Genomic DNA, 17,348 nt, shown 5'->3' with positions numbered 1-17,348 from the left:
CTCGAAACTTCAAAAAATAACTTTAAAAAAAAGATGGCTTTTCATTTTATTGATTAATTTATATTGAGTGATTTAGTCTCACTCCAACAAAAAGTGAGCGGGTATAGAGGCTCTTACCTTAAAGCCAATATTGTTACAATAAAAATTTCATTTTTATGGGTGAGTGATTTTTATTAATTCAGTATGAAAAGTATAAACATATGATTTTCACGTGAGTGAATCAGCTGAGACGAGTAAGCGTTAGCAGAACACATCTTATTGCTTCGCAATTGAGTTGTGCAATAAAATTTATACTTATTTTAGTTATTATCATTTATTGTGTATTGAAACTGTAAATTCCTGTGGTGTCTCAAAATCCGAGAAGAGAATAATGTGTAGGATTTATTTTTTAATTTTGTTTTGCCGTAACCGAGACTCGAACCCTGATCCGCGCAAGTCCTATCCGCTGCCCAATGCTCCTTAGTCTTTTTTGGCTACACCCGAATTAATGAGTAATATATTTAAATACTCTGGTCTTAGCAATCGATAATTTTTATCTATCAATTTTATTAAAATCAGTAAACGTAAAGTAATTTGTTTGTTTACGAATAAAACTTTACATATTCCTCTATCCTGATTTAAATTAATTACTGTAGACAGTTATTTCCGGTGATTGTATTATATTTAATACATAACTCTATTGAATTTTAATATTTTAACAAAGTAAAAGTCGGTACATCGTATAGTTAAAATACTACAAAATATATAACACTAATTAAATAAAATAAAACTAGAGCTTACTGTTTTGTAAATAAAGAATATGGAGTGAAATAAATAAATTTAATAATTAACAATACCGCGATTCTGAAAGTCTGCACACATCATTAATAATTAGCTCGTTACATTGACTATGTATGTTTGCTAATGAATAATAAAATTTATATATATTTATCGATGAGCGTTTCTATGTTTTATATACATATTAGTTTAATAAACTTTTCAAAACTTTTTTTTTTTAATACTTTCGTTTTCTATTGCATTAAAAATTTATTTTCAGTTTTCAGCAAAAATATAAGCTATACAAATACTTTACTAGCTTTGTGACTATGAATACCGAAGGTTAACACATAAATAATTTATGGCAGTAAATGAAAAATATGACGACTGCATTGCGTTATTCAAAGGTATGCGGATCGAACCCCGTCCTCGGCATTATTAATTTTTATTTATTTTTTATTTTTCTGTTTAATATAAAAAATCTCCGAGTGAACATAAGAGTAATTCTTTATAATTTTTTCATGCTATGAATTTTATAGGAAAATTTTATATTGACAAAAATAATTTTTCAAGTTTATTGGTATTTATTATTTATTAACATACCTGCTCATTTGCCAAGACGCATAAAGGAGTGGCGTAGAAACTGTTGGAATAAAACCGAGCCAAACAAACATCGTATAAGTAATGTCAAAGTGACCTTCATTTTCTTCTGTTTCGACTAATGCTAATTTGGCCAGTCTGCAATATTATAAAATATATATATTTTACATTTTTATAACGCAATAATTTATAAAATTATATTAAAAGTATTTCCTAGCTTTTTGGATAAGCAACAAAAATATTTTTACGTCTGTATTAAATATGAGGTAATAAAACAAAGGACTAGCAATATTATCCGTCTATTTACTAGACATGCGAAAGCTTTTACCCTTAACTTAAAATAAATATTGTATCTTCCTTTTTTTCTTTTATTTAAGTAAATAATAATAATAATAAACATAATTTTAATCTAGCAATTTTATAAAAAAAAGTTATCTACAATTTTTTTTTTATTGTAAAAAACGAAAAGAGTTTGTACTGATAGGGTAGAAGTAACTAAAAAAATTTTTTTCAAATATGACTCTTTTTAAAAAAGTAAAATTGTGTGAACTTGAAACCACTGTAACCCACAATGTTAATCATTGCCAACTCCTAAAAATGAAATAGTGAATATTTATTATTTTTTCCACATGTACATATATCATGACGAATTGATTGAATTTTATCACTGACTGAATCAGTGAAATTTTTTCAGTAGTTTAACCAGTAAAAATCCGTTTGTTTCCGTGAAATGGTAAGTAAGTAATTAGTGTAATTAACTGATCACTGCAGTGAAACAAAATCACTGAACTTATTAGTGAAGTTCACTGATAAATTATCAGGGTACGGAAGTTTGTGTTCAACAATGAGAATAAAAGAAAAAAATTCGCGCAAATTTCTCTATATTAATACGACGATAGCGAGCAAATTCACGTAAATTAAATTAAAAGATATATTCAAACGTCGAGTGTTATTAAAGCCGTCGAAATTGAGGTTGTGAAAAACATATATCAATAAGAACACCAGCAAGACAATAAGCAAGACAATTAGCAAGACCACCAGCAAGATAATTATCAAGACTGCCAGCAAGATAATTAGCAAGACTGCCAGTACGACAACGACAATTGTCTTGCTGATGGTCTTGCTAATTATCTTGCTCATTGTCTTGCTGGTGGTCTTGCTAATTGTCTTGCTGGTGGGTCTTGCTAATTGTCTTGCTCATTGTCTTGCTGGTGTTCTTGCTCTTTGTCTTGCTGGTGGGTCTTGCTAATAGTCTTGCTCATTGTCTTGCTAATTGTCTTGCTCATTATCTTGCTGGTGGTCTTGCTAATTGTCTTGATCATTGTCTTACTGGCGGTCTTGCTAATAGTCTTGTTCATTGTTTTGCTGCTTGTCTTACTGGTGGTCTTGCTAATTGTCTTACTGGCGGTCTTGCTAATTGTCTTGCTCATTGTTTTGCTACTTGTCTTGCTGGTGGTCTTGCTAATTGTCTTGCTCATTGTCTTGCTAATTATCTTGCTGATTGGCTTATTGACATATTTTTTTCACAACCTCAATTTCAGCATCCTTTTATGGCATTAAATATTTGAATACATCTGTTAATTTAATTCATGTGAATTTGCTCGCGATCGTAACTTTGATATAGAGAAATTTGGGCGAATTCTTTTCTTTTATTCTTATCGTTAAGCACAAACTTCTGTACCCTGCCATTTTAAACGAATAAAATAATGAATCGACTTAATTTTGGGTTTAAATTGTTCCTTAATAAATTCTCTATATGCTAGTATACAATTTTACCTATCTTGGTGGAATAAAAATACTGTAGAAAGATTTTTATAGGAGTAAAATAGTCGAATAAAAAAAACCGTCCATAAAGCGCACCTGCGCTTTCGCGCTTGAGGTGTGCAATACAAAGTTATCAGTGAAAAATTGAGCCACTGACAAAGTAGTTAATTTTTAGTGCAAAACGGTAATTAAAATGATTAATTCCATTAGTGATAATTTCACTAATTAATCTGAAACTACTAGATTAGCAGTGACAAAAAAAACTACTGTCTGAATCAGTAAACATTTCATTAATTCGTTTTCAGAGAAATTTCTAGAATTACACAATTTTTTCATAACTTCGAGTTAATATAATAAATGCGTAAATGTAAAAACGAAATTATATGTTGGTAACTTTAAAATCATTGATGCGTGAAAACTAAAAAAAAAGGTTTAAAAGTTATTATTTTGATCTCAAGGGTATGGAGTAAAAAAATAATGAAAAAATACCAATGGCGTTGCAGAAATAAAATCATCCAGGATAAATCTCTCGGAACTAAAGTTCACCGTAATAGAAGGTAGTTTTTCCCTACGAATAATACAACGGAAAATAAAGGATGTCAAGTAGAAAAAAAATATATAATAAATCTTTTTTCGTTCATTATTTTTTGCTAGAGTGAGATTGATCTACTATAGACATAAATTACCTTTTTTTCTTCTTTTTATAAAAATAATAAATTTTTTTGTTGCAATTGCGAGACCTTTTTTCCACCATCTCCTCATTAAAGAGGATTGCTAATTAAAAGTAATTATAAATACATTTTCATATGTCCGCGAGCTTATAAACATAATTATATAATAATTACAAGAGAAAATTTAACCTCAATCCCTAGTATTTATTATGAATCTGTAATCCGATGAGATTATAAAGGTACTGAATTATTAATCTATCATATATTGCACGACTCTTAATGCGAAGCATTATTACACGATTCTTAATGCAAAGCATTAGAGTGTGTTTTACGATCGAAGAATTCAGTTTGCCTCTTTTTCGTTACTGTTCTTACTGTTTTACTCTTGTTAGTCCACGGAGCTTAACCAAATAATACATAATCGGATAGAGAATTTAATAAGGATTAATTTTATTCCTTATAAAGACCAATTTAAAGTATTAAATAACTAAAAAAACATCAAAATGTAAAAAAAACTTTTCCCGTCAAGCAGTAGAAAATGTGTCCGTAACCCGTAAACACAAAAACTCGAGAAAAGAGGCATTATTTGGATCACTTTTTTTTTTTAAAGATTATTATAGTGCCGAAGAAGAAGTGTGTCATAAATGGCCATCAAATTCGGCCCCGTTTAATTATAATTAATAAAAAGAACTTAACTAATTTCGTATATCTATATATGTTTTTTACATATACTTTCGTCACATCAGTCGCGCCTGCGCGAAAAAATACATCTGACTATTTTTCGGAGCGAAATTTGAATTTCTAGTGTAACAGAAAGGAAAAAAAAATTGTCCTTGAAACTTTTATCGTAAATTTTTCTTTTTTTTTGGAAATGAGCATTAAGAGTCATGCACTTTTGGATTCACCAAACTTTTTATATTTACTTTAATCTTATAAGCTGGGAAAGTTTATAAGTTTTATGATCATGAACTATAGATTTCCAGTGAAATTAATGAACCGTAGGAGAAAATTTCGATAGTGACGGAAATAAATGTTTTTTTTTTAACTACTGGTTAATTTTAGTATTAATTAATGAAATTTTTTGTCATTATTATCATTGTTGCGTAATACACTAGATCTGTGGAAAATACTATAAAACGTCTTGACAATTTAACGTCTATTTATTAAATGAATCGAGTGAGTGGGAATGACGGGGACCATTTAAAATTTCAAGAAAACAGAAGTTGGGAAATTAATTAAGCGAAATAAAAAAATTAAAATGAGAGAAGTTAAAAATAAATTTCAGCGAAAGTTATGTGATTTACTAAAAAAATATGATTTTATAGCCTCATTAAATGAACAAACATGTACGTTGAAAAGTAAGTAAAATTGAAACTGAATAATTGAATACTTGATTGCATAAAATAATAAATTTATGAACTACTCAAAGAACGTAGCTACGACCGACAAAAGTTTGTATTAGAAAAATTGAGCTTCGAAAAGTCTATTAACATTTAATGAATAATATATGAGTAAAACATAGAAATGCTGATCGATAAGCATATTAATTTTATTATTCATTGGCAAATATATATAGTCAATGTCACGAACTAATTATTAATGATGTGTGCAGATTTTCAGAACTGCGATATTGTTAATTACTAAATTTATTTAATTTACACTGTAAAAAATGACTGGGGTGAGTCCAAGCGGTGTAGGTGTTAAAATTTGTGGTGTTAAATTTCAACACCGAAAGTAGTGTTAAAATAACGCCGCCGCCGGTGTAAATATTTTTTACCGGTGTTAAATAAAATTTCCCGGTGGTAAAATATTTTACTAAGTGTGCGCGCGTGTGTGTTCATGCGTTTTTGAGTGTGTGCGCTTGTGTGTGATTGAGTGTGTGTGTGAAGATATTTTTTACGTTTTATAAGCTTTCCAAAGTTAATACTCTGAGCGGATGCAGTTTACCCCGTTTTTACACCGGTTTAACACCGCCAAATTACGTCTCCTACACCGGTGTAATTTCATTTTAACACCGGGCGGAGTTAAAATAAATCCATTTTTAACACCGCTCTTTTGACAGTGTAGGGGAGACCGGGGCAAGACGGCCCACCTAAGCCGGATATTATTATTTGTGGCTTTTAACCATCAAGTCGATTTACTCTTGTCCAACTTGAACTCAATTCACCAAAATTTTGGTGAAGCTCCTGAAAAAAAATTTTTTTTTTTTGGGGCAAGACGGCCCCCTCCGAAAAAAAATGAAAAAAAAATTTTTTTTTTTTAATTGTAAAAAAATTTCCCGCGTAACAAATGTTTATATTTTTCTCTTTAACAACTGTATTTACTTTAATATTACTCGAAATAACCTTTTTTGATATAATACGAGTCATTTTTTCACTTCTGTAGAAAAAAATTGAGTGTTTTGGTGAATTGAAAATAAACTTCATTTGACATTTTTAATGAATTTCGATTTCAAATTTGATTTTTGTATACTACGTGACTTATTAGTGAAAGTTAATTTATGGCATAATCTATTAAAAAGTAATGATTGATCACATTAAGAATTGCTATCTTAGGTACTGATTTTTCCAGCCGTAAATTGCCCCAATTATATGAACAAATTAAAAGTTATTTAATAAAAAATAACAATTGATTAATAATTATTTTTCTATTGAATAAAAAATTGATTATTGGTTTTTTTAACTTTTTCAAATGCTCTATTTTAATTCAAATCCATATAATTAACCAAAAAATGATATTTCTATTAAATTAATCATGACTAGGTTATAATACTATGAAATACATTTTCTTTTAGAATTTTCGAGTGGTTCATTTTGCCCCAAGTTTCACGTATCGGGCTAAAAATGAGTAAATAATCTAAATTTGTGATAATCAAAAGAAAACAAGAAAAAAAAAATTTTGGTTAATTTTTGAGGTGGGCCTTCTTGCCCCAGGTGGGCCGTCTTGCCCCGGTCTCCCCTACTCCATATTCTTCATTTACGAACCAGTAAGCTCTAGTTTCATTTTATTTAATTAGTGTTATATATTTTGTAGTATATTTAACTATTCGATATACCGACTCTTAATTCGTTAAAATATTAAAATTCAATAGAGTTATGTATTAAATATAATACAATCACCGGAAATAACTGTCTACAGTAATTAATTTAAATCAGGATAGAGGAATATGTAAAGTTTTATTCGTAAACAAACAAATTACTTTACGTTTACTGATTTTAATAAAATTGATAGATAAGAATTATCGATTGCTAAGACCAGAGTATTTAAATACATTACTCATTAATTCGGGTGTAGCCAAAAAAGACTAAGGAGCATTGGGTAGCGGATAGGACTTGCGCGGATCAGGGTTCAAGTCTCGGTTACGGCAAAACAAAATTAAAAAATAAATCCTACACATTATTCTCTTCTCGGACTTTGAGACACCACAGGAATTTACAGTTTCAATACACAATAAATGATAATTACTAAAATAAGTATAAATTTTATTGCACAACTTAATTGCGAAGCAATGAGATGTGTTCTGCTAACGTTTACTCGGTCTCAGCTGATTCATTCACATTAAAATCATATGTTTATACTTTTCATACGCAATTTATAAAAATCACCCATTCTCGAAAATGGAATTTTTAATGTAACAATATTCACTTTACTCTAATGGTCCAATATTACAATTTAAATAAAATAATGAAAACCTCAATTTTTGATAAAAATCCCATAACTATTATCTCTTCATTCATAGAAATAAAAGAACGACTCACATAATCTGGATTATCATTCATTTTCGATGATAACGATAAGCTTTTATACAGAGTAAAATGTATTTACAATAAAGGTATTAGTCGTTTATTTCCACGGACCTGATTATTTATTGATGCCTCAATTATCAAGCGCTGTTACTAATTTTTATTTTCCAAATATAATGTAAAAGCAAATAAGACTTACTTTAATACCATCAATGGACACAGCAAAATAGCGTAGAAGGAGACCATGAAAATAAGATACTTCTGTGTACGTATTTCTCTTCGGACATCTATTTCAAGATCGTAAGTATTTGCAGTATATCCAGAGAACCCAATGGTAGCAGTTGTTGTTGTCAAACTACCGCTCCCACACTTACCCTCTCGATAAGCCCTAACATATCACAGAAAAACAAACAACATCTTAAGAATTAAAGAGAAGTAACACTTACATAAATATTTGCTTTTTTTTCTAACTCTTGTTATAATAATAACGAAATATTTGCTCGAACTACTCAAAGCAATTATCAATCTATACGTAAATTCATAGTTTTTTAATACAAATTTTTTTTTAATGTTAATTATTAATTATAAAAGTCTATTCAAAAAAATTTTGCGTACCATACTCTCTTAAAATGAACCAGTGAAATTTCACTGATTCTCCAGTGAAATCCAATGATTCACCAGTGAAATCCACTGGTTCAACCAGTGAAATTTACTGATTCAACCAGTGGACTAAGATGATCGCTTGGCTCACTGGTTGAACCAGTGAAATTCACTGGTTAAACCAGTGATACGCCGGTATACTACATAAATATAAACATAGGTTAGATTAATTTTATTTTATTATAAACGTTTATTTAAAAACAAAGTGAACTAAAAGAGTCTTAATAACAATTATATTTAATTAAAAATTATTTTGTAATAAAATAAATAAAATTTATTAGGATTTATAAAAACTTAATTTGTTTCTATTTTCAATGGGCTTTTTATATTGTTTAATTTTAAAATTATGTCATTCATTTTTGAGGTTAGCTCCAAGCTATTGAAATTACTCCAAAGTTTTTTATTTTTAAACTCTGCAAAAATTGTGGCATATAATTATTATTGTTATATAAAAGTTAGTTAAAATATAACATGAAGATAATCAATAAATATTACTTATTTATTGACATAATAAAACACTTAAATATACTCATGTTCAGAATGCTGCTGTACCCGCGCGCTTACATATTTTTAGTTCACTGGTTGAAACCAGTGAGCGCGACGTTCACTGATTCAACCAGTGAACTTTTAGTCACTGGTTGAATCAGTGGAATTTCACTGGTTCATTTTAAGAGAGTAGAAGCACGCAATAAAATATTTAATCAAATAAAAATTGACTTAACAAGTGATTTTTCTGTAAGAAATAAAAAATAATAAATTCATTTGACAATTTAGATACTTTAGTGGCAATTTTAGTCAAATTACTAGATTTTACATAACACAGATTTAAAGAATAGTTTAAACCGCGAAGCCCGCGGTAGTTTAATTGATGCAGTGGCTGGGTACTGGGTATCGAGAGGTCACCGATTCGATTCCATGGCTAAGTATTTAAATTTCAACTAACTCGTTGTACTTGTCAAGTTTGTAAATTATTAGTCTCTATAATTAGTAGGGGTATGTGAATAGTTCGAACTTACGAATAATTCGTATCAATCGAACCATTCGTAAATTTACAAATAATTCCAAAATTTTTTTTTGAACGGCTTAAAATTGTAATATTTTTTCCAATGATTCGAATTTTTGTCAGAGGTAATTAGAACTTGGACACTAATTTTCGAAAAAGTTATTTTTGGTTACTTTAAAAACTATGCTCTTCATTAAATAAAAATTGAATATTTGAAAAGTGACTGAAATTTTCTCGATTCGAGTCGAGTAATTTTAAAAGTTACAAATAATTCAAACACTTTCGGATAGTTCTAAAACTAACCCTTCGTCGGTCGCGTGCATTTTCCAGCCGAGTTAGGTCGCGTGGTGAGCATTACGCCGTCGTGTTAAATGGAACGCGCTATTGCCAAGTGTCAAACCGCGACTTTTATGCGTTTTTCTAGTATGGAAGCTTTTTTTTAATAAGGAAATTGTTAACAACTATTTTATATGAATAAAATCATTAATATAAAATAACAATTAAGTTGTAAATAAAATAATGAAAACAAAAGCTAACCTGAAAAATCATGTTACTCTCAATAGTTGTACCCATTCCCCAAGTGGTAAATAGGCTAAGATAATGGCGGTAAAGAAACTTGGCAACAGCGCAGTTTGAAAAGGACTCGAACACTTTCTCGCACCGGACGGCGGAGCGTCGCTTTCTTATACACGGTAAGAAATATTTTGCGGATATCACTATGCCAGTATGGGCGTAACGCCACACTGTATGATATTGAAGATTTGGTAAATGTTTAGAAGTGGGGCTCCCCCATGTTTAAATTAGCACAAATCCAAAAATAATCAAATTGCCAAGAGACCTGTTTCATTCTCTGGCATTTTTTGGCGGATTGACGATATATTTGCTTAAATTAAGTATAAAATAAGCGTCAATATTCGAGTGTTTGTAACAGGCTATAAACATTATATATTTGATATCTTCTTTGATATTTTTCAATGTTCCGTGCTACACTGCACTATTTGACATAATTCTCTTATTATTGTATGTGTTAATGCTAAAGTTAACCATCAAAACTTAAGGTATGCCACAAGCCATAATTTCTGTAGTTTCGTCCTAAGTACGTTAACGGACTCATCAGTAAGGCTATGTTAACGTACTCTTGCCTTAGACTACATCTCTTACTAGTACGAGCCGGCGTAAAACTGTGTTGCGAGCTTCAGCCAGACACTATACTAGCAAAGGAAGGCGGATACCGTCCAAACTACTTGCAACAAAGTGCTAGGTGAGCTGTTGTACGCCGTTAGTGTATTGAAATAACAGAAATATGCCAATTTTCACTATACAAGAGCTCAAAAAAATATTTGTAACTCTTAGTTAGACCTTTCTATCGCCACCGTCCATCTTACGGTATTAATAAAATTAATTATTTGTATTTATTAGAAATTTATTAAATTTATTTTGGAAAATTAGCATGATTTTTGTCATTTTTTTCAATTTTGCACACCTTAGTTACAAGGCCCGGATAGATATCTAGTGTTAGAGACAAAAATACATACAGAAAATTTAATCCGCCGTGTAGCAGAACACGTGGAAAAAAAATTTAATTATAGATTTTTAATGTGTAAGCACTTGAAACATCGAAAAATGTGGGTAGCCTGGATATAGATGATTACCTATATACACGGTAAGAAATATTTTGCGGATATCACTATGCCAGTATGGGCGTAACGCCACACTGTATGATATTGAAGATTTTTACAGGTTATAAAATTGTATGCATAGATGATTCAACCATTGCGGGAATAGTAACATTGGCAATAGTTGTCGCGGACGCCGCAATGTCAGTATGGCCGTCAGGCCCATACTGTATTGCCGTCTCCACATTGCTTTTGGGCCATAAATCGAGTCTAACGACATCTATATAGTTTTGGCGGTAATACGATAGTATAGATTGATTGACACGCCAGAAATTATGGCGGGAAAAACTAGTAACATTGTGCCATCGGCATTGTAGTATGGGTCTCAGGGCCATGTTGTTTCACCGTGCCTTCTATGCACATGTGTGAGCAATACAATAGCTCCAGTACTATACAGTATAAGTAAATAACGCCATTCAATAAATTTCTAATTCCAGCTTTCTAGTGTCTTATAAATCTTGTAGAAATTATTATTATACTCGAGAGTGGAGTTGTGGACATGAGTCTAAGACGAGTGGTGCCAACTCACGAGAGTACAATACTAATTCTTGTTAGATGTATACAATAGTTTATGTGACAGGTATACAACTCAGCCATAAGCGACCCTACCAAAAATAAAACTCTACCCAGATGAAGTCTGCCGCAACATGTCCACCTAAAAAATTCCCTCACAAATAAAATATCTACCATCTTGAAATCTCTGGCAATAAAAAAATTTACCACGATATAATCACTACCAGAAAAAAACACTACCAAGTTGCATTTCTGAATAAACTCTACCGAAGAAAGTCATAAATTGTTTTAGCTTTAGCATCCCACATGCTAATTACTCATTAATTAATTAGTCTTATAGAATGTTACACACCTAGGGAGGAAAGTTCTTTTTCCACCATACATGCATCGAAAGTTTAAATTTCTGTCCTGTTTAGAGGAAAGAAAGTCTTTCTTTAATGAAAAAACCAATGATAAAAATTAGTGCATGCGCCATTTCTACCACAAACAAAACCTAAAATTCAAACTTTCAGGTGCAGGTCTGGTGAAAAACCGTATACATACCGAGGATACTCGCCTTCGACTCGGGTAAGCAATTATACACATGGGTCGGAATGTCCTACTTTCCTATCTAAGTGCGCATATGTAAATAGAACCTACTCTGCGGAAGCTCAATTGATCTACACATGCGCATTAAGGTTAATTTATCGCGCACATACCGTCTAGGAATTTTTGTCACGTTGATAAGGTAGCGCTCATTTAAAAGTAACGTTACTTCTAAATCGACTAGAACGAATTTTGAAAACTGAACTTTATCCATTTATACATGTGTAATGAATTTAATCTAGATTCGTAGTTTTGAATGTCTAAACGGATTATTGTGACTTGACCGATACTATTAGCATTCAAAATAGAAATTTACAAATCAAATTTTGGGCAGACAACGACATGGTCTTTGAAAATTGATAGTCCCCTTGTTTACATTTTTTTTTTTATAATTTTTAAATCAAACTTACATCAAGTTAGCACTGACGTCACTATCATGTCGCGAAGAATCTTTTCTTCTAGCTTGAAATATTGCAATAGTACTCGATGGATCTTCTTTATTCTGTAACTCGCGGCTTGATTTAACATAAATATATGCTGTTACCGTCAACGGTGCAATATAGCTGAAACATTTAAAAAAAATACATATAAACTAGGGTAATTCAAAAAGGAAAGGGAATTTATTCAAGTTTCTCAAACTGTCCTTCAAATTACTGTGCGACCGTTAGTTGCTGAGATATCAATAATCAAAGACAAAAGAATCCTTTCTCATTTGAAAGCTGATATCTCAGCAGCAAACTGTCGTACAGAAAAACAAAAAAAAGAAAATTGTAGCTGATTAAGGGGTTAGGGGTAGTCAGAATTTTCAAAAAATCGATTTTTTTTTTTTTGCATTTTCTTAAAGTATAATATTTTAAAAATATTGTGTGAAAATTTGAAGTGAATCCGACAAATTCTTTTCGAGTTATTTAACAATGACCAAAGGACGCTCGGGTGCTACGTGGCATTCGAGAGCAGGTAGCTAGAAACAGCTGCAAGCAACCGACCTTTCGGGTTTCATTGTCATGAATATCTCCCCATTTTAATGTATTTATAATTATATATATATATATATATATATATATATATATATATATATATATCCTTCTACATATATTCACAATTTGTAGGTAGTACAAGAACTGAAAAATAATTTTTGGTTGCCAGTATACCTGTAGTCGTTGCACTGATCAGTCGATAGTTTTGTGATAAATTATTTCTCAAGTGAATTAAATTATTAACCATGGGACGTGATTCTAGAAAGGTTTCAAGAGAACTTCGGAGTTCTGAAAAAATTAATAAGTCGCGTTCAGTCAAAAGAAAGAATGTTTTTAATCCGAAAACAGCCGAACGTGATGAAAGTATTCAGAGTACATCTTCTAAAAAATTAAAACAAAACACTGAAGATGATGTACCTGAAGACAGCAGTACTGAATTTCGAATAATAAATTTTATTCAGGTATTCACTGCAATTTCTGCTCTTATAAAATGTAAAAAATGTGATGGAAATGTAGTGTTTCAAACAGCAAGTACACGTGGGCTGGGATTCAAAATTGTAGTTGCATGTAATAACTGTGGAAATGAATATATTCCTTCCTGTTCTTTCGTTGGGCATTCTTATGAAATAAACAGACGTTTCATTTTTGTAATGAGAATACTAGGAATAGGATACGAAGGATTGTGCAAGTTTTGCGGCCTGATGGACATGCCGTCTTTTTTAGATAAATCTACGCATACAATTTTACTGAAACAGATTTTGAATTGTAGTAAAGCCGTCGCAGAAACCTTCATGACGAAAGCTGTGAATGAAGAAAAGCAAGCAATGCCAACAACTGAAAATGAAGATATAAATCATCTAACTGTATCGGGAGATGGAACCTGGCAAAAACGGGGATATACATCGTCATTTGGAGTTTCTTCTATAATTGGCTATTTTACTGGAAAGATTCTTGACATAAACATTAAAAGTGCATATTGTAAGCTATGTGAGTATTGGAAAAAAAAAACAAATACTGTTGAGTTCGAGGAATGGTATCAATCGCATGAAGATGTGTGTTCTGCTAATCATCAAGGGTCTTCTGGGAAAATGGAGGTGGATGCGATGGTCGAAATGTTTTCGTATTCTGAAACTAAATATGGAGTTAAGTATGCCAACTATATTGGTGATGGTGACTCCAAGACCTATTCAGGAATTATAAAATCAGATCCTTACGAAAATACAACTGTAAATAAAAAGGAATGTATAGGGCATGTCCAAAAGCGGATGGGGAGTCGATTACGTACGCTGAAGAGTAAACAAAAAGGTCTTGGTGGTCGAGGTAAGCTCACAGGAAAATTAATAGACAAACTAACTGTGTACTATGGTTTAGCAATACGCCGGCATTGTGATTCTATTGAAAATATGAAATCTGCTATAATGGCAACCTTTTATCACTACGGCTCGAGTGATGAAAAACCGAATCATGATATGTGTCCAAAAGGCGAAGAATCTTGGTGCTCTTACCAGCGCGCTGAAGCAAGAGGAGAGCTTGATACCTTTTCTCACGATTATTCTCCTTTACCTTCTGATGTTTTAAAAGCTATCAAGCCTATATACGAAGATCTTAGTAATGAAAATTTACTTTCAAGATGTGTAGGTGGATTCAATCAGAATAATAATGAAAGCTTTAACCAACTAGTATGGAAAATATGCCCAAAAACGGTAAATACTAGTTTTACTATCGTACAAATAGCTGCATACGTTGCTATGTGTATATTTAATGAGGGTATAAATTCATTATTAGTCTTGATGAATACACTTGGACTTAATTGTGGGCCTAATTCTCATCGGTATGCAGAAAGAATGGATGCTGCACGTATCAAAGTAGCAGATAAGCGCGCTAATGATAACACCCGAGAAGGTCGATTGCAACGTAGGCACCAGCAAATCGATATTTTGGAAGCTGCTATGTCGGCTGAAGAGCTATTATATGGTCCAGGAATAGATGACTCAGTGTAAGTTATTAAATAATTCTTATAATTCGACATAAATCCATAGCAAAACTTTAAATGCGTTTTTCTCAAAACTATGTTTTCTGAACTGGTGATCACTGTAACTTAAAAACTGCTCGGTAGATTTCAATAAAATTTATTGTACTTTTGAAATACATTAAAAACTCGTGCCTGATCGAAGGATTTTTTTTTTTTTCAAAAATTTCGATTTTTTTTTAACAATAAACTGTCAGTTTTTTTCTCGAAAATTTGAAAAAAATTTCCTGAGGCCGCCATTTTGTTAATTTCGAAAAAAAAAAAAAAAGCTTCGATCAGGCACAAGATTATCTATTAATAAAACTAATTTTTCTTGTCCGATTGATTTTAGATGAATCTCCAAGGACTTATGATGATCACCGCAAAGGACTTCGGGAGGAACGGGCTCTACAAAAACAGCGATAACTTTTTGAATTATTAATTTTTTTTTTTGAAATTTTCGTGAAGTCAAATCGAAACGTGTTCTAATAAAGCTATGTTTTTATTTTTGTCAAATAAAGTAATTAACTACAAAAAAAAAATTATTGAAAATCATCATTTTTTCATACCCCTGAGTACCCCTAACCCCTTAAATGTCCTAAACGAGCTATGAATTGGTTTTTTCGAAAAAAAATTTCCCGGCCCCGTAGACCTAAAAAACCAATTTAAAAAATTTGGAAAAATTTTGTCTCGATCTTTTTCTTATGATTCCGCAAAAACCGTGGCTCAAAAAATTATTTTGCTGAAAGATCTTTAAACTAGAGATTTCAAGCTTCAATTTGCTTTTTTTATTTTTTCGATCCGATCATTTTTTACGAAAATACAGTCTTCCAAAAATCACTAAAAAATTTATAAAATTTTCTTGTTCCTTTAATTCTTTGGATAAGTGTATAATATATTAATTCCTATTCCTAAATTGTCACTTATCATTATAATGATATTATATGATTAAATTTCCAGCACTTGAGTATTTCAATAGTTAATATACATGTCATTTTATGTTTATATATATATATATATATATATATATATATATATATATAAAAGCTGTGGGCGACAGAAATGACAGATGTGACATAAAACCCAGTACCGTGAATGAAACAAGTGAAATTTAATTATTATAATTAAGTTTTGTTCGTCCATGATTATCAATGACGATCCAATCCTCACAATTGTATAGTAACACAGCATTATAAAATTTTAATATTAATTAATAAATTATAAATATAACGTTTATGCATCATATATATTATTATATAGTATAATATTGATATGAGTAAATATTAAATTTTCGTTATTGGTAAATTTCAAACTGAAAATAGTAATTATTTATTATTTACTTGTACGAAATATATTATTAATTTAAATAGTGGTATACTTTTCACTAGCAGTAAGTAAATATTCGCGGCAAAATGGTGCTCTTCACTGATTCGTTTCTAGAGAGTAATATTTTGCAGAGAGTGTTATTATACTCTCTATAGTAAAGTATTCATTATATTTATAATTAAATATTTATTCAAGTAGAATATCTTACGTTAGTAGAAACAGTCCTCGCATGTATTGCTGGATATCGTCTATCAAATTTCCCAAACAAATTCCAAGGCCGTTGAAATATTCTGTCTTGTAGTCCTTTAACAAAAAAACGTAATTAAGGATACATACATATACATTAGGGTGGGTCAAAAAAATCAACTATTTTTTTTTTTACAAGTGACACGGAAAAATGGGTTGCTAGATACCTTAAAAAAATCAAAAAATAAAAGTCAAATAATAAAAATATTAATGACAAAAAATGAAATTTGTATGAAATTCATAAAATAAATTGATATCATTCGAATATCTAATCAAAAACTCTTTAAATCAGTACACATGAAAGTTTGATGACGAATATTTTTTTTTTTTAAAGCTTAATTTAATCGCCAAAACACAAGACACCATTTTCATAGAGCAGTTAATTTCCTATAAGAATTTATATTGCGCATTTTATAATAGTCATTTATTGTCGAGTTATAAAATTCATAAACAAAAATAATATTTGTCTTAAAATAATCAAACTTAAATCTTCAATATCATTCAAATGGTGAGGTTTACGGGAAAAATATAAGATACCTTTTTTGTAGAACATTAAATTTTCTACAAAATTATTCTAGAACATTTTTCTGTACAATCAATTAATGATGAGTTATGAATTTTTTTCTATTGGACTGAGAAAAAAATAAAAAACTGCGATGAGGGCAATCTTCCTATTGAAATTAAGAGCTCATATTTGGTGAGAATTTTTTTAAGGTGTCTAGCAACCCATTTTTCCGTGTCACTTGTGAAAAAAAAATAGTTGATTTTTTTGACCCATGCTAATATACATATATTAGGGTGGTTCATTGGAAACGACTAT

General features: G+C 30.6%; 2 protein-coding genes across 6 annotated transcripts in view; one reads left to right on the top strand and one right to left on the bottom strand.

The window, feature by feature from the left end:
- The window catches only part of LOC130673720 (neuropeptide F receptor), a 47,452-nt gene that overhangs the window by 10,576 nt on the left and 19,528 nt on the right, over window positions 1-17,348 (bottom strand). For 3 of the 4 annotated variants that reach the window (XM_057478881.1, XM_057478889.1, XM_057478905.1), the window contains 4 exons: window positions 16,491-16,585; window positions 12,382-12,534; window positions 7,734-7,922; window positions 1,360-1,494 (listed from right to left, as the gene is read on the bottom strand). In XM_057478881.1, the coding sequence (XP_057334864.1) occupies window positions 1,360-1,494; window positions 7,734-7,922; window positions 12,382-12,534; window positions 16,491-16,585 (572 nt within the window). The remainder of the gene's footprint in view (window positions 1-1,359; window positions 1,495-7,733; window positions 7,923-12,381; window positions 12,535-16,490; window positions 16,586-17,348) is intronic. The other variant, XM_057478897.1, reaches the window with a different exon arrangement.
- On the top strand, window positions 12,834-15,539 carry LOC130673707 (uncharacterized). Of its 2 annotated transcripts, none has more exons than XM_057478859.1 (3): window positions 12,834-12,997; window positions 13,081-14,944; window positions 15,309-15,539. In XM_057478859.1, the coding sequence occupies exons 2-3, from the start codon at window positions 13,194-13,196 to the stop codon at window positions 15,310-15,312; spliced, it is 1,755 nt and encodes a 584-aa protein (XP_057334842.1). In that variant the 5' UTR covers window positions 12,834-12,997; window positions 13,081-13,193; the 3' UTR covers window positions 15,313-15,539. The 2 variants fall into 2 exon arrangements, with proteins under 2 accessions (XP_057334842.1, XP_057334851.1); XM_057478868.1 differs by lacking the exon at window positions 15,309-15,539 and having other exon boundaries at window positions 13,081-14,651; window positions 14,734-14,872.

The sequence above is a fragment of the Microplitis mediator genome, chromosome 1 (assembly GCF_029852145.1).
Source record: "Microplitis mediator isolate UGA2020A chromosome 1, iyMicMedi2.1, whole genome shotgun sequence".
Classification (NCBI taxonomy): domain Eukaryota; kingdom Metazoa; phylum Arthropoda; class Insecta; order Hymenoptera; family Braconidae; genus Microplitis; species Microplitis mediator.
Note: the sequence above shows the minus strand (reverse complement) of the source record. Positions and strands in the feature narration are given on the sequence as shown.